This window comes from Seriola dumerili, unplaced genomic scaffold, assembly GCF_002260705.1.
Source record: "Seriola dumerili isolate Sdu_G_001 unplaced genomic scaffold, Sdu_1.0 BDQW01000088.1, whole genome shotgun sequence".
NCBI lineage: Eukaryota > Metazoa > Chordata > Actinopteri > Carangiformes > Carangidae > Seriola > Seriola dumerili.
In genome coordinates this window covers 5,132,049-5,156,971 of record NW_019174343.1, presented here as the reverse complement: position 1 = coordinate 5,156,971, position 24,923 = coordinate 5,132,049, and the positions used below count along the sequence as shown (strand labels likewise).

The 24,923-nt window shown below is 40.6% G+C and overlaps 1 protein-coding gene across 1 annotated transcript; it reads right to left on the bottom strand.

Moving 5' to 3' along the window:
• Positions 1 to 41: 41 nt before the first annotated feature.
• On the bottom strand, positions 42 to 24,594 carry LOC111221989 (carbohydrate sulfotransferase 11-like). The gene is made up of 3 exons (XM_022745607.1): positions 24,236 to 24,594; positions 11,855 to 11,937; positions 42 to 1,574 (listed from the first exon to the last, which is right to left on the bottom strand). The coding sequence occupies exons 1-3, from the start codon at positions 24,327 to 24,329 to the stop codon at positions 729 to 731; spliced, it is 1,023 nt and encodes a 340-aa protein (XP_022601328.1). The 5' UTR covers positions 24,330 to 24,594; the 3' UTR covers positions 42 to 728.
• Between the last annotated feature and the right edge of the window lie 329 nt (positions 24,595 to 24,923).

Below are 24,923 nucleotides of genomic sequence, written 5' to 3'. Positions count from 1 at the left end.
CTTCAAAACATCTAAACATCAATAACTAATAGTCAAAGCAATAAACAAATTCTTGCTGAAATGCATTTATTTGAAAATTGTGAGAGAACTATATATCTATTTTGGTTTGTATGACTTTGTGGAGTCAGAAGTAACAATAAATAAAGACAGTATCACAGTTACACAAAAATCTCTTCCTACAGTACAAAAAAAAACCAAAAACAAAACACAGTCACAGTTACAAAAGTCGTCGTTGTCTGCTGGGGTCAAAATAAGGCCCACTATTAAAGGCACATATGTTGGGAGACATTCACTGTCCAAATGTGATTTTAATACTTTCATCATGGTACTGCACCTTGTAGAGATTACCTTTGTGCAAATTACACATTTGAAACAGCAGACAAAGTGAAATTAAATGAAACCAAATTTGAATGGCATTTCACACATTCACTCTTTACAGTAAAATATAAATTTGCCCTCATTAGGCAGAAGCGTTCATCTTGTGATGGAAGGTCCTCTCCTATTTGTTTCCTCTGTGTGCACAGAGGTTCTTCAGCTTGATGTTTTATCCGTAAAAATAAGCTCTCATCAGGATATTTTCATTGCTTTGATGGTGCTTCTTTCTTTTAAAACAGTATTTGCAGTGTCTGTAATAAGGCCTACAGAGAAGGAAGCATCTCAAAAACAAACTGTACTTTTCCAGGCTCCATAAGTTCAAGTGGAGTCCGTGGATGAGAGACGTCTCAGCCTCATCTGAACTTGAGGTAGGCTGGTATGGAATAGTTGAAGAGCAGGAAGTCCATACGATAGAGGTTGTAGAGTTTCTTCTGGTAAAACGGGCTGATGTTTTGGAAGAACTGGGCTGCCATGTCTCCTGTAGTCCTGGTGCTCTTGGACGAGGCAGGGAAGCTGACCTGGTCCTCCACCCCGGCCAGCTGCAGCACATAGCGGGAGTCCTGCTCCAGCGTCTCGTATTTCCCCACCACGTCGTAGTGGATGAGGCAGGGGTGGCACAGTGAGTGCACCCGCTCCCAGTGCTCATTGAAGGGCTCCTCTCGCTGGGTGGCCGGGTCCACGAGGTAATACACAAACTCCTCGAAGGAGACGTCATTTCCTCTCTCCAGAGCCTCCGGCTGTGGGTCCGGCCTGTGCCGCCGCACTATCTTTGTGCCGTATCGTTTATGAAAAGCTGTGTTGTAGCTCCGTGTGAATTTGTTGCGATACGCGGACACCAGCCGCTCGAAGGGCTCACGTACGAAGACGAACTTCAGGTAGGAGCGCAGGCGCTGGTTAATCTGGGTGGTGGAGTACTCCGACAAGGTACGGAGGTTTCCTGGGATGTGGGCCTCATTGGCGGGGATAGCCAGTGGATCTCTGAGGGACCCAGCAGTGCCAGTCAGAACCATGAGCACCCGCTTCCAGTTGGTGCAGGCCACTTTGGGCACGTAGCAGTACAGCAGGCCGTGCTGGTCGTCCACGATGACGTGCTTCAGGTCCTCAGGGATTAGGACTCTGCGTTTGCGGGTGTAGGAGTGGCAGGCTTCCTCTAACAGCTCCCGTCGGCCCTGATGGATCGCCTGTACTGCTGATTCAATCTGCAGGGAGAAGGAAAAGAAGACTTAAACAGGAAGGACAATTTGTCTGTAATAAAACCTGAAGCACTGACCCACTGAAAATGATATTCTGGGTTAGTTTTGGCCATTATTTAGATGGGTTATAGTAGTGTTGTGTTCTATGCTGAGATCTGACATCTCAGAAAGTTGGATGAGGCAAAAACACCAGCAGTCTGACATGTTGTAACAAACCCCCACATTAACCAAATCTATTGTGTTTGTATGCTGTTTTCCTGTGCAATGAAGGTCTCTTCCTGACATTTTTTATTTTTACATTAAAAAAAGCGATTTTTAAACGATTAGGGTAGTCAGTTAATCGATTCATCTATCAACAGAAATGACAAACATTTGCTAAATCCAGCATCTCAAATGAGAAGCTTTGCTTGTAAATGATTTGGTCTGACAAAGAAAGACATTAGATCACTGGGAAACTGCAATGGGCATTTTTCACCATTTTCTGGCATTTAATACATAATAATCGTCTTATATCATCTGAAAATAATACATTGATGATTGTTAAGCAGAGTGCATAACATAAAAGTTAGCAAACAGGAGCAGAGACCCTGTGTACTCTGCAGATAGCCAAGATCCCCTTGCTGTAAGTTCTGAGTGTGAGCAAATACATTCTCAGATACTTCTCCCCTGGAGGTCTTAATCACAGCCCATCTCCTGCCATCTCCATACAGCCTTAGTAAAATCATGGGTCAGTCGGTTCAGCTTGGCCTCCTCGTGGCACAAATGCCTTATTTACTTCTCTCACTTCATCAGGCCGGCCCTCCACTGCAGTGGTCGGAGCCCAGAGCCTCTCAGTTTTAACTCTGTGCCTGACGCTATGTGTGGCTCTCTGTGTTGACTGGCAGACAGTGGACCACGAAGGACACACCAGACTGGTCAAAGACTATAGAGCCAACGCTCGCCCCTCTCTCAGCAGAAATTTGTGCAACATCTTTCCACCTCCGACTTTAATCTCTTCATGTGAGCCGTGTGCATGATTTCCTACAGTTTTCTTAAAATAGCAACCAGGATGCACCACAAACATGTCAGTCAAAGAGAATGCCAAAGTCTTCTTAATGTGTTGGGTAAATATGCACACATGTCGAATGTTTCAAAAAGCTGAGCCTATATATATAAGCCAAGATTCACAAAGTCACCAAATTCATATATCCTGGTTTTGACTTTTTAGGGCCCTATGCTGCCTCGCTTGAAATGTTTAAAGCTGCACTAGTCAATATTTTTATATTCACAAAAAATAAAATGATTATGTGAAATGTGAAAGGGGTCGGTTGCAGTGACCAAACAGCAGAGATTTCCACTCAACTCTGCAAAATCCCCTCAGTTCTACGGCATGTTTTAGCGTCTTTGAGCTCAATTTTTAGGTTCTGTGACCCACGGATGTACTGTTTCTCACGGCTCTCATCGACACCGTTTCCAGCAGCAGGCAGGTTCAATAAACCCACTCTCCATTACCTGCTCAAGACTAAACAATAGAAAGGCTAAGTTCGCAGCTCGCTGGTGACCTTCAGGTAGGTTAGCTATGAGCTGGATGTTTCCCTCAGGAGTTGTAAATTATAACCAAGCTAAACGGAGAGAATATTAGGTCTTAATATCAAATTGATCAAGTGGCTAAAAACACAACATGACATAAATGCTGATATTGTTTCCTGGCAACTGCATATGGAACGAGGCAATTGTTTGCTAACATAAACAAAAATGTTATAATGTGAATGATATATCAGTGTTCATTTACATTTAATATTAGTTTAACAACTGAGGAGTGTATAGGACTATAGAGCAGTGGCTAAACTGACCCTAAACTGACACAAATTAGGCCACAAACCCCCATCTGATAACATTTTTCCTTTTACATATTTTATTCCCATTTTGCTGAGGACACTCAGGAACCTCCTCAAAGACCCCTCGGGGTCCCCAGAGCCACTGATATAGAGTGACAGATTAAAATATGTGTTTTATTTTAAAAATATCTTGGGCTTCCAGGAACATTAGCTGGGCTGTGCCAGTTTCTTTCCAGGTTTCTTCAATGTGCTATTCATAACGTGGTTTACCAGTCAAATCAAAACCAGTGTTTTCTGGTCAAAAGATGAAATCAATAATAAACATCTTAAATAGTCGACTGAGCTGGATTTATTTTGTCACTTTGCCTTTTAGCAGCTGCACAACAGAAAATTGCGATATGCATGAGCAAAGGAACACAAAGGCATTCATATGCTGTGTTTACAAATATAAATAAATATATCAATTTTGCATTAGTCCCATTTACTGCCTGTTTCCATCCTGAGTGCTGAATGGCTTCCTCCTGTTGGGGAAGGACTCAAGAGGAAGAGAAAAAAATAAAATATCACAAGCAATTAAATGTAAATGATGTCTGCTGGAGCTGGTTTGTTTTCTGGCATGTTCACCTTCCATCTCCTCACAAGGAGATTTAACTGGAAAAAGCTGTTACAGACCCACTTCAACATTACTCTGCCTCCAGCTCCATCATTCACATGGATGAATATTAGAAAAGCTTTATGGATTTATAGAGAGATGAAGTGACTGTAGAAAGCCCCGCCCGGGGTGTTTATCAGAGAAAATCCCCTTTAATTGGCAAAATCCGCCTAGAAAAGCTGTAATAAACTTAACCGCAGCAGTCACAGCAGTGAAGACAGCCTGCTCTTTAAAAGGCAGATGGAGTTATCTGTGTTTTCAGTATCTAATGTGATTTTGTTCCAAAGCACAGAGGAGGCTGAAAAGTACCATTTTAAATCCAAATATGTCAGCACCCAGTGATGCAGTGACGCTATTGTTGTCCTTGTTAAAGTAAGAAATGCAAGATGCACATAAACCCAGTGAAATGGGAGGATACACTCAGGGTAGAGAAACTCATGTCTACACTGAAGCTCCACACACATCTAATACTCAGTGCTCTTTAAGTACATCCACTGGCAGAAACAGGGTGAAAGGGTGAATTGAGTTAATGCTGTCCATGAATACTCACATCATTTACTGCATTTCATTACAGGTAAGAGTAATGTTTAGCTCCATGGAGGACAGCTGTTTCATCTTTACACGCAACATTTACTGGTTTGATATCGTAATTTAAGAGATAAGACGAAGATAATCAAACAGTCGCAGTGAATCAGCACTTCCACTTCCTGTCACAGGAAGGTCTGTAATGGTCACCTTGTGCTGAATTTTAAAAATGGAACATTTCCAGGCCTCTGCTACTTTGCTCCCTGACAGCTGTGAAGGACGAAAAATGAAACATGTATAAATAAATAAATAATTTCTGCATTTAATACATAAATAAATGCAAAAATAAATAGATTTAGGTACTGACAAATGCTATTTCTGTATTTTTCCATTTATTTATTCATGCATTGCAAAATTCAATCATCTATTTCTTTCTGTATTTCTACATTTATTTATTTATTCACTTATGTCATTTTTTGTCCTTCATAGACAGCCTGGTAGTTTACACTATTAAGCAATCAGTCAACACATTATACTCCAACATTTTTCTTTTTTGATAAACAGCACTATCAACCTTTAAGATAAACTGTTTTCAGGGATGCTCGGGCAGCTCACCTGGTAGAAAGCGTACCACATATCGGCATAGTGGCCCGGGTTCGAATCCATCCCAGGTACTTTGTTGCAACTCAACCCCCCCCCCCACGCCTCTGTCCCCTGCCTTTCCGGTCTCTACTGACACTATCTAATAAAGCAGAAATGCCAAAAATAAAGATAAATTCTGTTTCAACATTGTGTTTGAGCCTCGGACACCAGAAGAAAACATGACTACCTTTCCCTGCAAAAGTAAAACAATCTCTCAGAGGTTCTTTTTAGACATTTGAATAGCTTTGGAAGCCCCCTCATGCCCACACCTTTCCACTTTCCACTGTTGGGGGGTGGGGGGTGGGGTGTCATCTGTGTCTGACCATTTCTGTGATTTTATGAAACAGATGATCCAACATTCACACTCACTTCACACAGATACCGACCTGCTGTGCAGAGGTGAGAAAGGAGAGCTGGAGTTTCAGCTTCTCTCAAGCTTTTCTTTCATTTGTTCCATTACTATTTTTGTCACTTTTCATGTGAACACTGTGAATACCTTTCAGGAAAGACTGTCTGAAAATATGTGCCGTTTTCCCCATATTTAAACATACTTGTAAAGCAATGGTTTCATCAGACAGTCATGGTAACAGCTTTGATAGGCTGTGGTGCTTTCAGCTAAATGCTAATATCAGCATGCTAACATGCTTACAGCGACAATGCTAATGTGCTGATGCTCGGCAGGTATGATCGGTCCCTCCCAACACCCAAACTTGCACTAGTGAGTAGTCAGAGCTCATTAAGACTGCGAGTGTGTGGAGGTTTATCAGTTTATCATTTGCTGGAACAAATAATTTGGATTAAACAAACAGTTTTACAATAAAATCAATAAAGCAGTTACTTTGAGGCACGAAGGTCTGCTGTTCATGAAAGAGACAGTGATGGTTTCTGTCTGATAAGATTTTAAAGTATGGAACCCGTTTCTCAGTCTTTATCTAATATTTATGTTTATGACAGTGCCAGGCAGGTCTTTAAACTGTAATGTCTTTACTGTTGTTGTATTTGTCTGACAGTTGCCACAAGAGAATTTCTGAAAGCATCTTAAACCAAAGTAACTGACTAAAGATAAGCAATATCTATATTATCAGTCTCCTTACACAGACAGATCGGTACGAGTGGACGCTCTGTCATATTTGTAGTGAATGGACATGAACACATTTTCATCCTGAATCCAGCATGTCATAAACTTCCTAAGACTACTGCCAACAACAGGACTGCTGTTGCAGAGTGGACTGCAGTGAATTCTGGGATACACTGAGCTCTGAATACTACTTTGAAGTAGTGCTAGGAAAAGTGCATCAAGTGCAGATTAAGTGCACTGTGTGTTGACACACTTGCTTACTACCCAGCAGTGTGTGAATGAACACTTAAATGCTCAGAACTGGGACAAACCCAGGGTTGACCGTGTTCAATAATGTTTAGGGATGGGTACTGAAACCCGCTATTAAACAGGCCCCAGGGCTACATTTTTAAAGACCAGAGTATCGATAAGCTCTTGAGAAATATCAAGTCCTTGAGAAATTAAGAAAATAGATTTCCTGTTTATCATTGCGACATAAAAGTTACCTTGCACATTCTATCTCACCACCTCCATTTCTGATTAAGACATTCGTCTATGAATGACGCATTCTCTCTCTCTCTCTCTCTCTCTCTCTCTCTCTCTCTCTCTCTGGAAGCATCTAGTGAAAGTCTGTCACACACGGACGGAGAAATATTATGACATATGATATGAACAGTATACCGATAACAGTACGGTCAAAGTACCGTATCGATAAGTTGTATCGATAAAAGTAGTAGTACTGTTAAATACTTAACGATACCCATCCCTAATAATGTTAGCATACAGCTTTAGGCTGCAGTGACTGTCATTACATATGCAGGTACTTTGGTCACAAAGCAGCGTAGTGGACAAATGTAGAGCTGATAACGGCAGTAGATGAGTAGTCAGGTGTTAATACAGTTAATCCTGAATGCATGTACCAAATTGTATGGCAACACATCCAGTGGTTGTTGAGACCTTTTACACAAAACTATAAATATAAATGCCATCCCCAAGGTGGTGCTAGAGTAAAAGTCAGGGGATCTCCAAAAAGATATATCATCTGGTGACCATGAGCCTCTGTAAAAACCTTTATGACAATGCAACAAACAGTTGTAGAAATATTTCAGTCTGGACAAAAGTGGTGGAACCAAAGATGGCTGTTTTTTTTTCTTTTCTTCTGCTGGATAAAACAACCTCAAAGCAGCCATGGAAAATATCACAACAGTCAAGCAGTCTTTTGTGTATCAGCCACTTAGTTACTCAGAGCAGGAGTTACTTTCCCTAAGGTTCAAGTTAATGAGATAGATTTAATTGTATTGGAATTTAAGATGCTCAGAGCTGAGCTTCATGCATTTATTCTTCTTCCTTACTCCTACACAGGTTCAAACACAGGAGCTTGAATATATCATACACACACGTTTTAGGGGCCAGTGGCTCAATAATAAAAAAAAAAACAAGACTTCGGGACTGAGGTTTTTGATCCGGAAAAACTGATGTGACATTTTGCCCCAAACACACGTGTTGTATTTATCAAGCAGACGCAGGAGACTGGAGCTGCAGTTTGAATGTCATTTGCGTGTCTTTCTCCTCATTGCATATGCATTTAAAAGAAGGATTATGTGAATACTAAGAAGAGATACGTTAACAGAGGATGATTAGGTATTCTGCTGGATTTACTGAGGTCATGCTACAGGCGACTGTCAGTTCTGCAGGGAAAATTCTCTGGCTCTAAAACGAAGCCATAACCATAGTGCAGATTTACAGGAGTCACACGGACGACTGTAGTGAGAAAAGAGCTGTGCATTAAATATAGGCTTCTATATACTGTAGCAAACAGCTGACTATTAGAAACAAAACTGAAGATATTGAGCTATTATTACTGAACACAATATCTGGTTATTATAAGGAATAGTGTTGTGGTTTGTGTTCACCAAACTTGAATTTGAACTTGAACATACATGATGTAAAAATGTGTTTGATTGCATTTACCTCAGTATTAACACTTCAACACCATCTCCACCTCTGTTTATATAGTAACAGCTTTTCTCAGGTGAAGGTGGCCAAAGTACAGTGTCAAGAAAATCTATGTGAACCCTTTGGTGTAACCTGGTTTTCTACATTAATCGGTCACAAAATGTGATCTGATCTTCATCTACGTCACAAACACAATGTGCTTGATTTAATAACACACAAACAGTTATAATATTCCGTGTCTTTATTGAACACAGCCATTAAACATTCACAGAGCTGGTGGAAAAAATAAGTGAACCCTTGGATCTTATAGCTGGTTGAACCTCCAATAACCTCAAACCAGCTCATCCAGTAGCTGCTGACCAGACCTCCACAACGTCCAGGAGGAAGTCTGGACCATTCTTCCTACAGAGCTGTTCTCAGGATGTCTGGTGTGAGCGGCTCTCTGAAGTCATAGCATCTCTACTGGATTAAGGTCTCGGCTCTGACTGGGCCGCTCCAACAGGTGGATTTTCTTTGTTTGAGTTTGTGATAGATTTACTTCCATGTCACTGAGATGAAGATCTGACCATATTTCAAGAAAAATGTATATGTAAATGTGGAAAATTCCAAATGGTTCACTATTTTATCATCAGCTTAGTGATCTCATATAAATCCCACCTCTGAACTGTCCTTATGAGCTCTCCTTCACTGGCACAGTGCATCTGCAGGACAGATGCCAGTCCTTGGCAGTCGATCTGATAGTTGTCAAGGTATTTCACTCAAAATGAAAATGTCAGCCTCACGGTGGCATGAATACAAGAGTAAAATTTCACTGCAGTTCAGTTGCTGAGAGGTTTCAGTCTGGACCAAAGCAGATCAACCCCGCCCCCCCCCCCCCCCTGTTAAAAATGCACATATTTTACAAATAATGCTACTAATATAACCCAATCCAACTTTTACATTCACACAAACATCAGTTACTTTGAGCTTCTCAGAGTTAAACTGTGACTAACTGGTTAAACTGAACTGGTTGAGGGGCATTTCAGCCTTATTGAATCAGCTGCATGGTTTGGCTGCTGCTTCGTCTCCCGTCCTTAGAGAGCAGCATGACTGTAAATGCTGCGCAGCACAATAAATCAAGCTCCATTACAGCCACATTAATTTTCGCTAACTAGATTCAACAATTAACTTGTCACACGGTTAAACAACCGTGAAGTGCAAGACATCTGATGCAATGTGATGAAACAAGAAAATAATTGTTTCCATGGTGCAGAGTTTGGATACTGAACTATATAATAACTGAGGATTCCTCCAAATCTTCAAGGTCCTCTTCACCCAAACTCCACCTAGTGGTTTCTAAACCAGGCAGGAGCTCATGAGATACCTGTCGCTGACACTACTGCTTAAACTTCCCCTAAATGAAATAGACGGTGTAATGGAATTATGGGTAATGGGTTATGAAATGTTGTCCTGGTTACTCGGGATAATCCACAGACCTTACTGTGAATGGCTTTTCTATAGACCCTATAAAAACTGCTCAGACAATGATGTCATCAGGATGGCGGGCTTTCACACATTAAGAGCTACCAGACTAACAGCAGCACCAATAATACAAGTATTCATTACTTTAATTATGTATTCATTTGCTCCAGAGGGCCACTTCAGCCAGCACTGGATGCGCACTAGACACTCATAATTTCTGTCTCAAACCGAGCTGAGCTGCATCTGTAGGAAACCAGAGCACCCAGAAGAGACAGAGACCATGAGAACTCATCACAGAAAAGACCAGGATCCAGATTAAAGGCCAGAACACTCCTGCTGTAAAACAAGGATATTCTCATCAGGGTGTACAGTAAAACAAATAAAGTCAGCACTGTAGCTAGACATGTGCTCACTGGTGACAGTAAGCTAGTAGCTGTGTAATGTGACCATCGGCTGACAGTGAAGAAATAGTTTCCATTTGTTCCGATGTGTTCCCAGCTGACAGCCTTGAAACCACATGAGTCTTAAGAGTCGATCACACTGTAGAAACACGAGGCCTCCAACAGACAGTGGGACGTTATGGAGCTTGATTATTTACTGTACGTAATTATTCTGATGTTCAAACTGACAAGTCATAAGATACAGACATGGTGTCCAGCAGGTCAGCTGGGAAACAATGACCCAGTTGAGCATGAACGCAGCGAGGGGGGTAAACAATAATAATGTCAAACTCGTGAAAAAGGTGGTAAACTTCATTCAATTAAAAACAGCTATGTCACTTCTGAAAACATTGTTACAAAAGGAGGGTTACATTAGGTTTCATGGCTGTATACTGAAATCAGTTGGTCTCTTTCATTTTCAAAAACTTCAACAACAATCCAATGGCAATTTCACAATTTCTGTCAACACAGGAAACATCTGATTAAAGGTGAAATGGTATTCTATATATGAAATATGATCTGAAAAACAGGGTTTAAAGCATCTATTGGTCTGACATCATAAAGTCATTGTATCCGTTCACTATTTGCCACAAATATAAGAAAAAACAAGTACGTTTCAGTTTGACATGTGCAGATGATGACATTTGTGAGCCAGGCAGCTCAACACCACATCCAGTACAGTACACTGCATATTAACGGAGCAGTAACAAGTTCCGGAAAATATCTATGACTATAACTATTCAGCTGCTGCGTAGCGCAACCCGCTGTTTTCAATCATTCTCACTAATTTAAGCTAAATCGCTTTGTAGACAACAACTGTGACTGTATAAGACTCGGGTGACATTAATGTAGACGGATTACTGAGCACGAAGAGCGTATTTATAGATCAACATTAAAAGTTATTGTTGTGCTTCTGTGGTTTAAGCTGTGCTTGTCAGCCGATGTCTTCCTTTAGACCTAACTTTATGTAGCCTTTGTTAGCATCATTGTTGCTACTAGCTGCCCTTTCTCACTGGAATTCTACATGCCATCTTAGTTAGGTAGCTAGCTAGCTTCAGCCAACAACAGATGTGCGTTTTGAAAATGCAAGCACAAGACTGCACATAAATTTGCCTTTTAACCCTTACCCTATTTAAACAATCATGACATTTCATTTTTTAAACCATCATTGTGCGTGTGCATCCTGGATTGTTTGTAAATAGGAAACTTTATTTTGCTCCAGCTTTCTTCAGCAACAGCATGTTACATCTACACACCGTGGTTTCCTGAATTAGCTTGGCTTTTTATTATCGTTCACAAACTTCCTCACAAACAAATCTCATGCCACTCTTCAATACACTTTTCTGATATATCTTTTCCAATAAAATCTTAAACTAAGACCCCTACTGTATTTCATTTTCATTTCATTAAATATCTGGCCAAGCTTGCTTGTGGTTAATACTGTCTGCCAGTTATTGTTTTGGCCTTTCCCTGCACTGTCCTAATGTATCAGGCTTCAGTGCCAGAAATCAGGATCATAAACTGTCCATCCATCATTACCTTTGCCAAGACTGCTTGTCAAATTGAGTTTGCAGTCAAACACATGCAGATATTTTGCCCAAAAATGTAAGCCTGAATAAATACTTGCAAATAAATGTGTAACACGAGCAGAAAGAGTCCAGGCTTGGCCTTAATAAGGAGTGGCATTACAGATTGTCTGTAGTAAAGTTAGAGAGTCGTAGTTACAAAGGACTGACCTGGTCTCCATCACCATAAAGTGTCTGTAGAGGACTTCTCCTCGACTTCTGCCCACTGCTTCTTTCACCGACCGGCTCCGAGGCTGAGGAAAGACACAAAGAACAATAACAACTGAAGGTTAACAAATGTTAATATTTATATACTAAATCCACAAGCACAAACTGGATCCATCGGCCATCACATAAAATACAGTAAATACCGTTTTTGGATAGAAAAGACACAATTGTTCATATCTTTCTTTAGATATCTAACTGTAGGTTTGAAATATGGCTACACAGTAAGTTGTGACAGTGTCATATGTGAAGATTGAAGTTGCTAATTTAGCCATGTTGCATGCAAAAGTATGACTGGAACGTAGCGAGCATGTGGATGAACAGCAGAGGTCTGTGTTGTGCTACTTTTTTACAGGTCATGTATGGAAGATTTAAAATAAATAAATATAAATAAAAACAAATGCAACAAAGAAAGAACATGAAATACAATACACATTGTTATATGTATTTGCTTTTTTATATATACATTTATTGTGTCTTATTATTATGAAATTCTGGTCTTAAGTTTTAGGGAGATCTTGCTTTGAACCGTGTCCAAGCCTAGACGAGGGTGCTGTATAATACCACTTTTAATACTAGAAAATACTAGATGTAAAAAGTTGAAACATAGAGATTAAACTGCAGTGACACCAAGAATAAAAATGTTGCATGCATAATGTGAATTTTATTGGTTTGTTGTTGCCAGAACTTTATCTGCTCCAGTGCTCTTGTAATGGCAGATAAAAAAAGGTTTTGGCAATTCAGAACATACAATTTTCTATATTTAAAAAGGTACTTTTGAAAGACTCTGTGGGTTGAAGAGCAGCAGGAGGAGAAACCTAGGTCTGGGTATATTGAGGAGCATTGCTGGGAAGCTTGAGCTATTGTTTGTCTTCACTCCAGCATCAGATTGCACCGGCTGCACAGGGTCAGTTTCACTGCCTGAACCTAGAATTTCAACCACAGTGAGTCTGTAGGATCTTTGAGGCGATGTGGTGCTGCAGCTTTGTAATCGAGTGAGATGGCAATTGGCAGAAATGAGGTGTCAACCTTAACCTACTGAAATCAACCTTCAGCTTAAATAGTTGGAAACAAAATGTGACATCTACAACTATCTAACAGTATTATGCAAAACAGGTAAGGAAGAAAATATTTAGCAGTGTGTCTCAAGTTAAATGAGAGGATCGATACTACCCTCATATCCTACATACGGAGCTAAAGCCAAGAGACGCTTAGCTTAGATTAACATAAAGACCTGAACCTAAATCCACCTGCCAGCACCTCTAAAGCTCACTAATTATCACTCAGCAAGTTTTATACCTTACTTGTATAATCTGTACAACAACCAAAGTGTAAGAACACCAATTTGTGATTTAGAGGGAGTTAATGTGAAAGACAATTTCTTGGCAAGGAGCAGTGACTTCCATTTGGATAACACTCAAATCTTTACAGTACTACATATGCAAAATATGTACATTCCAGTGTCTATTTGTTTTTTTTTCTATTTTATGCCCCAGTGTTGTGCTTTTTTTTTTTCCCCCCCGGAGATGAAAACAGGCTTTAGGTAACCCCATAGTAAAAAGGAACACATGGCTGGGTCTTCGACCCAAGTCTGGCCCATATACATCCACATCCGGGCAGAGTCTGGCTGTTATCCTCAAGTATTCACTGACAGCCAGACGATTTCTGTGCGTGCGCCAGAGTTGGTCCAGATGTGGAGGTACCATCTTACAATCATGCCGTGGATCTGGCGTATACCGCGCCAGACAAAAACATGCACGTGGCCTAAGTATGGGCCAGATTTATTATGCTGTCTGGAAGTACACCACATGGTTATAACTGTTTTTAACATGGTACATGGTCCTATATAAAAATATATAAAGACAATAAAAAAAATAAAATTCAACCAAATTCTACGAGCCGACAGCTTTTAGCTAAGTTTGTGGATGTAGCCTAAGGACTGGAAACAGGGGAAAACAGCACGCTTGAGAAGAAATCTGCCTACCAGCATCTCTGAAGCTCACTAACATGTTATATCTTGTTTGTTTAATTCGTATGAATACCATTAATGTTTCAGTTTCCAGTCAGCTGCTGCATGTACCCTACCTTCATAATGAACAGAAAGAGACAGGCTAATTAAATTATTAGTGAAAAGATGCCAGGCTCCTTCTCTCAGCTGCTTGCTTATTGTAACTGAGACCGATGACACTGACAAATTGTTGATGTGACAAAGATATAAGAAACTAACCACTGTAGTTATTAATCATTCTGAACACACTTTGAGCTTGTCTGCAGTCATAAAGATTGTCTGTTTTATAATCTTTATTTCTCTTCATTAAAGTAATTCTTTTCAAAATGATGAAGTAATGAAGAGATAACCCCATGAAAACAAAGCACTTCAGGAAATTGCCTGACTCTCCTCCAGGTCTATTTCTGCCACACTAATCAAATGTGAATCATATTCCTGAAATCTGAACTTCTCTTGTTCTGGTCTCTCTGAATTACTGGACAGTGGCAGTGCACCTCGAGTCAATAACACTTCACAGTCTCCTGCCAGTCTCAGCAGGTGTGTTCATAGCTCACAGATCAACATGTGACTCTTGACAGACAGGTAGAAATGGCTGTCATAATATCCACTTCAGTATTTGAGTTTACAATAAAATCATTAGGTTGAGGCAAGATTTATAGAACGCTTAGAACACACACTTTCCTGAGACAAGCTTTGTCAATGCATAAACAATAAAAATGAACACCTGTTTCCTCTCTGAGACAAAAGGCTAGTTACTGCTGGAGTAAACAGAGGTCAAGGTGTGTCTCAGCAATGCAATTCAATGCTGAGTCAAGGAGCATTACTGGACATCTGTTTCAACTGTTCACAGAATGACTGTTCATTCAAACTAATGTAAAAATCCTATTAACTTCAACATATTTGTTAAATAATCCGAATCTGCTCTGATGCAGTCGTTAACAGCCACAATTGCAGTAATAACATCTGTCTACAACTGCAATTACAAATACAAAGGATTCACTGCTAATTGACTTTGGCATTAAATCCTTAATTCAAGCATGGAATTAATTCAGCATTAATTCAAGAGCCAAATTATGTCACAAGAATGATGCAGTGACACACAAGCAGAAGTTATGGAGGACCAACAGACTGGTAGCATATTATCTGCAATATTCAGAAGAGAGGAAGACTCACATAAGTGAGCATGTTTCTGTGCGTGTGTGCCTTTTTCCTCACTGTGGTGTGATCAGCCCAGTCATGGGTGCCAAGCAGCTTACGAGCTGTAAACCCAGTGACACACTCATGATGGGGACAGCCAACGGGACATGCACAGTAGTGAATGTGTAGTTATGACCACTAAATATAGTTGAGTATATGAAAGATACAATGTAGATCTTACAAGTGAAATTTCTGAGTTATCAAAGACTGTAGCTGTGATTTGTTGAAATTACCCACCAACTACAGATCACGTACTGTATGCTGTGGGTAACTGATGTTAAAGGAAACGGATAACAGGTTCAAGAGTTGGTTCCTGAAAGGACATTGGCTTTATGTATGACACAACACAAATCACATTCTGTTCATATCTGCCAACTGCTTTTATTCAAGTTTTAGTTTTGACACCACTGCCGAATTCAGTCATGTCTCAAATTTTGACAGTTTCCTGAAACCAGCAAAGTTTTATCGTCTTTACAGGCTGATCCCGGCTGCTTCCTCTTGGAAACACCTTTTCAATATCTGGCTAGAATGTGATTTCAGTCTGTCGCAGAGGTTTCTTGGATGCATTTACACTTGGCTTTTTGAGGACTGAACCAACGAGAAGCAAGAGGACTAAGTGTACGTGCACTAATTCTAGAAAGCAAGGAATGACTTTCTAGAGTATGTGATATAAAAGGATGAAGGACTGGTCAAACCAGAAAATGGTGAAATTCATCCACACATCTTATCAAAATATTTGATTTTAAAAGCTTGCTGAACTCGTGACTGTACAAACAAGGCTAGTGGGTGAAGTGCCGTAGCTCTAGTAAGTCACAATAGCTCCTGGGGCTTCCCTCCATTTTTTTCTACTACTGTTCTGTTTACTTTAGCCACTTTACATCGTTCATTTAATAAAAAAGTTACTAAAGAGGGAAAACAAAGCTCTCAGAGCTAGCAATCTAGCTAACGGTAAATTAGAAAACTCTGCCGCAATAATCACAAATTATTGAAAAGACATTTCTACCAACGACTCCTGTGTTATAGGGGTCTTCAAACCATTCCTCTCTTGTGGAAGTTTTTACTTTAACAGAGGAGGTTAAATAAAGTGAATGGTGAAACACAGCTACAATATAATAAGCTACAATAGCTTCCTCCATTTTGGACTCGGGCTCTCCATCCCCCCAAAAGGTGAACAAGTTGAATTCAGCAGGGAAACTTTGCATGGAGTTACTTTGCCCTTGCAAGCAAATCCACTAATTGCAGCTATGATTAAGTTGTTGTTTTAAAGCTGGTGGACTGGGTCTTAATGTTAATCATTCACAGTGTGCGGCTAATGAGCTAAAACTTGGTATTACTGCTCAATCAAAGGTCTTATGTCACAGACAAGTGGATTTTGGTTATAATGAATATTGGAGAACATAATTCATAAAATATGTGGAAGCTGGCAAGATGTCATGTTTATTACGATAATAGAGGAAACTGTAATTTTAGCTAATTCTCATTGCACGTGAATAATCCCCTTGTTTCTCAAGAGGCTAAATTATGCCTTATTATTGCAATGAGCAGAGTCAGAGATGCTGCTGGATGCAGCTGCCAAAGAGAGGTTTTCTCCTTTGCCTTGAGTTACCAAGGTGAGGAGAGCAACAGTACATTGATTTATTTGACCTGTTTTCTAAACACATTACCACTTCCTTATGGAAATTACCAGCGAGTCAGGAACACATTTCCAACCGGACCACTCCCAAAGCCATCTTTTTCCCCCCTCTTAAAATGGAACGCCAGTCAGGAGAGGTAACGTCTGAAATAATTTAGGAACTGACAAATACCTGGCAGACTGTGAGGGTTTCAGCAACAAGCTGAGATCACACACTGAAAGGGTGCATTGTGTGTCATCACTCCTCTGCTAATGTGGTATCACTCAGCAGGTGAGGAAATTTACAATCTACATTTTTCATGAGAAAAAACCAGATGAAAATATTAAATATATTATTAAAATATATATTATTAAAATATACTTTTAAATTGTTAAAGCTGAACAGCTGGATATCAATGGAAGCAGAAAATGGGATAGTGTACACTGTGAAGACAAAAAAGGTAGGCCTATATTTTTGCCTCTTGGAAAAGAAATGCAGCGTCCCCAAAAGTTAAAGAAACTGCAACAAAGATACACACAGCCTCTAAAGCTACGGACTCAAACCATGTGCTATTCTAAGCAAACACTGTCTCAGCTGTTAGCTCAAATTCCTCCACTGAGGAGATTCACCAACCCCACCTAAGGACTGTTCAAAGGAAGGAGTAGTCCTGTTGGTTTAACCCTGTCTAGACCCAAAACTCTGCAGCATTCCTCCGTGCTCTTACAGAACCGAGGCTTAAGGAAATGCAAAATATAGAAAGGCTGATGTGTGTTCCTCCCGTCCAAGCCATAAACGGAGCTCTGTGTTTAGGTCCCACTGGGAAAACTGGGGCCCCCGCCTCCTTGGCCTCTCCTGCCAAAGAGCAGCTTTACTGAGAGACACACTGTACAAGGGAAAGCCTAATCCTTTTAGGCCACAAATGTGTGTCTAAAGGGTGTTAGTGCAAAAGCAGATGAATATGTGTGGTGTAGCGTCTGTTTATTGAGTCTTAAGAAGAATGTATGCAGATGTGAGATGAGCCTTTCTGATCCTGTTCAAAGACATAGGGCTATGAGGGTCTGATGTGCATTTGTGGGATGACACATTAGTTGGCTGACTAAAATGGCAGTTGGATCACTTTGGTATCCAGTTGCATCTTCCAGCACACCTGCATTTAAATAGTTGTAACTGCAAATATCTCTCTGCAAAGGGTGACAAATAAAAATACTTAAGGAAATCAAAGGTTGTGCACTGACATAATATGCAGCTGTTGGGTGAGCAGATGTCCAAAGTTGTGTCCTCTGCTTCTCTGGATCCTCTCCAATGTTAAAATCATTAACTGGAGAGCTGATTGCCTGCCACCCTCCGCTGCAAGTGCTTTAAATCTGCGCTCTGTCACGTGCCTTTTCATGTGTTTCAATCAGGGCATACTGGTCAGTTTTTGGAATGCTCTATTTTCGTTCATGTAAAACCAGGATTTTGCATAATCTGAATAAGAAAACACTGACTGAGAGAGAGTCTGCAGCCTGGCTGGCAGCTCTGTGAGGCTGTAAGCACAGTTGTGCTTTAAGTAAATGCTAACGTCAGCAAACATGCTCATAATGACAAGGTTAACATGAAGTTAGTCATGATGACCTATTCTGTCAAGTGGGGAGGAACAGGATAATTCCACAGATTATTCCCAGATGGTTATCATGGTCACCATTGCTGGATTTACCGATATTTGTTGTGTTATTCATTGCTAGTGTGAAACCAGACAGAAACAAAACGTGTATAGCTCCTTTGAAATTAGCTAAACTGATTTTATTAGTGTTGATACTGAATTTCATTATGATGTAACTGCCAAGCAGCAGGGGTTCTGCAGCCATTTTACCAGCAGTCAGTTGAGACTTCTACAGTTCTTTTCACCAAATGCGCGATATTGTATCATACGATATGATAGCAACATTAACGTGTTAGCATGCTAACATTTGTTAACTACTGCTAAAGACAAAGTGCAGCAGAGGCTGATATTAGTTTTGTGGGTATTTGGTCATAAATGCTAATGTAAGACAATGTCAGACAAAGGCGAAGCTAAACCGGCTGATGTTTAGCATGTAATGTTTGCCATGTTCACCATCTTAGGCACTGTACCATGCTAACATATACAAACTGACACAAAACATAGAATACAGCTGAGGCTAATGGGGATGTCACTAATCTTGCAGATATTTTTCATGAATCATGAAATGAAGTTGGAAAAAAACACTGGAATGACACTGGAATTTAAGTTAGAGGATCACTTAAGTCACTGGGATAAAAATTCTGGGCACCATGAATATCTGTATCACATTTTGTGCCAGGGCACAGATACTTTTGACTCTAGATGAAAGATATTTTGTACCACATCCAATGGCAATTCAAGTGCGATTAGTGTGGCTAAAAACTATTTTGCTACCACGTGGCAGCACATAGACACAAAGTAAAACTATATATTTCTGTAGAGAGGAGGTCTTATTGAGCAATATCACCAGTAGAGCAATCCAGCAAGTCGAATCACTTGAGGATATCAGTTCTGAGGGCAGATGGTCTTAATGAAATGAAAGAAAAAAAAAAGAAAAAGAAAAAAAAAAGCATGTTTCAGAGTATTTGCTGAATAATCAGCTCATGCAGCTCTGTGTCATGAATATGCAGCTGGCTGGAACAGCAGGCCCCCCCCCCACCCTGGCCTGACACCAGATACCCTCAGACGGCCGAGGATCTGAAAGACGTTGTGAGGCAGAACTGATTTCAACTGGCAACTGTGCCGGGTATCATATGATAAGGTCAGACACTGTTCCTTTGTGGGAGTTTTATTCTGTTTTTTTAATTGGATAATGTCACATCCACAAGTCTTCATGAAGGTACAAGCACTAATCAGATGAGATGACTCTTTCCGTCCTAAAGCCTTCCACTGCCATGATGTCCAAGTTATATCCAAAGACGCCCCGGAGCAAATTTGTATAGTGCACCGCAGGTGTTCCAGTGAAGATGGAGGGCTGAATAGTTACATTTTTATGGCTCTCATGGCCTCCAGTCAAGCCCAGACACAGCAGGTATGAGGTTGGGATACCTCTGCTGTACAGGGATAATCACATCTACCCCAAGGCCCAGGCGGTCGCAGGTTCTGCTTGTAATTCAATAGCAAGAACTTGCTACCTGATAACCATCAACTCACATCTGTATCTGTAAATGTTCCTGACAACATAATCTATACTCTTTATTTCCAGGGGGGATGTATGGGAGAAGATCCTGACAATGCTATAACACACCACATTCCAGACCGTGCTGCACCGAACAGCCTTCCTCCTCCTCGTCTTTGTAAACTTTATGGAGAAACCGCAGCTGCCTTTGTAGTAAAGACACCACACAGTGCAAGAAACACTTATCTTACTAAGTCATTTCTTCTGAGACAGAGTTAAAGATTCCTGTCATTTTCAAAAAAGTGACAAAAATCTGCCACAGTTCAGCTTTTTGAAAACCCAAGCTTCTTGTAATAATGTAGATGGAGGCGTCTCATTTTCTGTAAAACCACTATTTCCATCTTCTGAGTCTATGACAGTGCAGCATACACGACATGTACTGGGAACCCACTGTCTCTATGTAATTATCCTAAATTAAAAATAGCGCTCTGTATCCTGCGTGCAGAGGACTACAATTGAAAAACAAGACAGCTTTACATTGTGTAGCTCTGACTTGGCAGTGCATTCCTTTGTTATGTGGCTGCTCTCTTGCAGCTTTATATAGTATTTGAAGCAACAATATGACCTTTACCCCAGATGGAGCAGGAGAGGGACGGTGTAGGTTTATCTGAAAGCAATTTAAAAATCCTTTAAAGCTGACAGGCTGGTTTAATGCCTGAAACGTGAGATGCCTTCAATGTGCATTCAAGCTACGCGACATCAAAACACAGAGGTTACCTCTCGGACGTAAAGAAAAAAATATATATATACCTGCTTTTATTTACGCATGATCTCACCCTACGTATCCTGGGCATCTTTGTGGAGCACCTCCTCATAAATTAACCCTTGATTATCATGAATTAACCCAGTCTACAAGATACAATCGAGCACATCAACAGTGCCTAGGTGACCATAGTGACTATGACCATTTGAAGTCAGGAGAAAAATAAACCACAACACTGACTGCTGTGAGTTTTAAAGACCAACAGAGGTTGCTGCCACTGCCATTTTTGTTGATCTTAGTGTTAACAACAACCTCCTCCCATGTTGCCATGTTTGTTATGTTTGCTATGTGCGTAATCAGAGGGTTCTCAAGTTAACCACCCCTTGTTGGCCAGGGATGATTTGGTCCTAATTTTCCATTTGAATCCTCCAGGAACACATAAAGTGTAGTAAACAGTTAAGTCTATGAACAATGCTACTCACAGCACAGCCACTTATCTTGGGCTGCGGCCGAAAAGTATAAATAATCTCCTTTCCTGGCCACTTTTCTTCAACGTCATCAGGCCAAGGAAAGATGTGAAGGAGAATTCATAGGCACTAAGGGCTGACAGAATCCGACTGCACTTACACTTTTTTTTTTTTTTTTATAAACTTTGTTTATAACCAATACTCAGACATAAGCATATAGAGTTTCCCGGCCAATCATGCAAGGATTTCCATTTTGGATTGTGTCACAAGCGTAAAACAGGTGCTCTGTTGTTTCTACATTTACATAGGTCCGCTGTGGTGAAACAACAACGGTGCGTCGCTATAAAAGTTGTTGCAGCAAGGAATTATGGGACGGCATTATCTCCTTTCCTTTTGTAAAGCAATGTCCAGTGTTTCCAATGCAAAAGGAGATATATATATATGGAAGCACTGAGCATTGGGTCATTTCACTCAGTTAGGAACCTTCCTAAGCAAAAAAAGATTTTTCAACCGCAGCGTTGATGTAAACAGCGAGTAAAATACTAAACTCAACATGAAAACATATCAGTCATTTTCTTTGGAATCATCTTTATCAGTAGATTTACTTGCAGAGACAAAATAAATCCACCAGATGCTTTTACACAGAATTCAACCTAAGTGAGCTTTAACATGAGAATCTGTTGGAAAACATTGACTATAGCCAATGAAATGTCTGGTAAGTGAGTGAACGTGCCATCTTGCTAACTGATAGTTAGCAAGCCACAACCTATTGTAGCCATAGCACAAACCACAAGTAGTGACTATTGGATCTTTTCCACTACAGGAACATACACACCCGCAACTAAACTTGTACCTGCTGTCCTGGGTTCTGCTTTTGTTTCCACTGTCCTCCACCCACTATGGAGCCAAGATCCTGAAGCTTTCAAGAAGTGGTACTAAATCAAGATCAAGGTATTTGCTGGGGGTGGGGGTGGGGGTGGGGGTGCTTGGAAGACTCTGACTGGTCAAGCAGCCGTCACTTATGATTGGTCAAACAGATGTGGTATTATATTTCAACTACAACACACAGCAACATGGCAGTAACCACCATTTGACTTCTGTGTGTATATGGACAAGGACTTTTTCAACTTTTTAGGTTGAAGACCAACAAGAGAGTGCACGTAAAAATGACATTGTCTATCCCGCCGTCGCCTTCTCAATGACGTACATCCGATCCTTCCAAGTTTGTAAAATAGAGTGGAAAAGCAGGGCATCCCTGCTCACCTCTGGTCTACAAATTCTCAAAACACTTGGATTAAGGGAAGCTCCGGGTTCTGAGTCATGAAGTTCCTCTAGCCGAGTGCTGCACTACTTTCTGTCAGAACTGTTCTGTTTCCACAACAAACAGTTTCATAGCAGTAAAAGAACAGGTTTAACTAATAACATCAATGATGGCTCTGTTGAAGTGTTTATTCAAGTTTCCATTTAAGCCGCAATCCCAGTGAGCCAGCATGTACAACATCACATTGACACTGACATGCCTGGATGCAATGCAGCCATTGTTAATGTCGTACACCAGTTTTTCCTTATGTCTAAATGTCTGCTGTGAAGAAGCCCTCTCCTTATGAGCTACTGTCAATGGCCAAATGTTTAACAAGTTGCGATATTTCCAGTGCAGATACAACAGACTTTAAAATTATATCACATTTAAAGTCAGCTTTTCTAAATAAATTCAGAGTTTCTCCAACAAAATCCCAGCGAAAGTGATGTGTGAAAGGACTCTTTAGAACGGGGGGGTGGGGGGGGGGGCACACACAACCAGCTACTGTAAATGAAACATCACCACCAAACACTCCTGGAATGCATCAAACATGGCAGACTGAACAGTGTACCACCATTCAAGGGACTCAAGGTTTTCTCTTTAACCCTGAATGCTTCCAATAGACCCCAAAAATGATACTTTAGTAGTGTAGTGGCATGTTTCAAGCAAGTACTTCTCGGAGTTATGATAGTATGGAATCCTCCAGCTGGTCCCAATAACTCTGGACAGCATCACACACATCCAGCACTGACTGACCTCTCTCTTAAAAATCCTCCTCACAGCATTGGCTATATATGCTTTTTTGGCCCATGATACGACTGGGCATGTCTGAATGAGGCCATTGTATGTGGCAAAGAGGGCCCTGCAAGAGGTGGAAACAGATCTCAGTGAGGGCCAACCCCGCTACCAGCCAGCTGCAACTTCTCCCAGCCTTCCTCCACGTAGCAGAGGAAACACTCGACTAATCAGTTTGGTAATGAAACTGTTCCTCGAACAAGATCTGCGGCTCTCTGGGAAATACAGACACAGGGTGGGAGTGGGGAGAGAGAGAACCGGACATGATGGTACAGAGGGAGGACATACTGTGATGACTGACTGAAAATATTCAGTAAGACAGACACCAATCCCCTAATCACCTATACATCCTTTTTTTTTTTCCAATTCAAGTGATAACTGTGCTGGATCATCCACTATACCCTACAATAGTGACAGTAAACGACATGAATGGGTTTGATTATTCAGACAAGTGGACATAACGTAAGCAAACCTAAACATGAGACCAGCTGATCTGCTGCAGTGTAAACTCCTGAGCTCAAACCAACAGGCCACACAACACAGACAGTAGAAATCATTTTGGTACCATATATACAATTGTTTGTAATAGCCTAAAATATGTTTTAAATGAACGGATTCTGTGTACAAAAACATATGAACTGTTAAAGCAGAATTATTCCTTATGGCTCTTTAATATTTAAATTCTATGAAACTTTAATTGTGTTTTCACAATTTTCTGCTGGAGCTAAAAATGTATTTTGTTGTTAATAAATGGGAAAGACTTAAAGATTATATTATACTTTTTGGCGGGGGGGGGGTGATAATTAATGGAATGAATTGTAATATTTGACTTAATTTAATGTAGTTTAATGAAGACTTGCTCTTATTCATTTATAATAATATAAAATTTCTATTTTTAGTTAGTTATACTATATAAAAAGGGGAAAATTAGATTTTTTAAAACTATAAATGCAATTATATGTAACAATATTTGTCAACCCAGGAAAAGGGGTGGAGGCAGGTTAAAAATTAAATAAATAATAACAACAAATAAATTGTGCTTACCTGGCTTCAGATTGCTGTTAAAGTAGAAGATGACCATAATGAAACAGCCCAGAAACAAGGCGAAAACCATCCGAATGACTTTGGGTTTCCTCATCCTGAGACTCTGGGAACGACCAAGGAGCCGAACCGACTCCTGCCAGGGCTCATGCAAAGAAGAGGCGGTTTTTTGTTCTGGCGTCGGTGTTTTACTTTATCACCGATAAGAGCATCGATCCGGCTCGCTGACCTTTGCTGCTGCTTATTTTTCTGTACATCCTTGCATGTCCAGCCTGGAAAGTCTCCGCAGGGAGGAGGGGAAAGGACGGAATGAGAGCAGCCTGGCTGCAGACTCGTGTCTCCGTTACAGTACCGGCCCTGAGGGCTGGTGTAGAGGAAGTGGATCAGGCCGGTGCAGTCCGCGCACAGGCCGCCGCGCTGTTTGTGTAAGGGAGGATTTATACTTACTCGTTAACCCCTTTCTCCCCAAACACCGGTTGGCAGCGCCTTAACAAACTGTGGTCGAGCTGGATAACTTTTTATAACATTTCCGGTAAGACCTTTCAAAATAAAATTCCCACACGGTGGCTCCAGGTAATATCAGTCCAAATGAGTGGGCAGAAACCGTAAGAATATAAACCTTTAATCTTGCTGTGTTAATAAAAAAAAATCACATACAAATAAATAGACTCCACGCAGGAACAGTGAAACC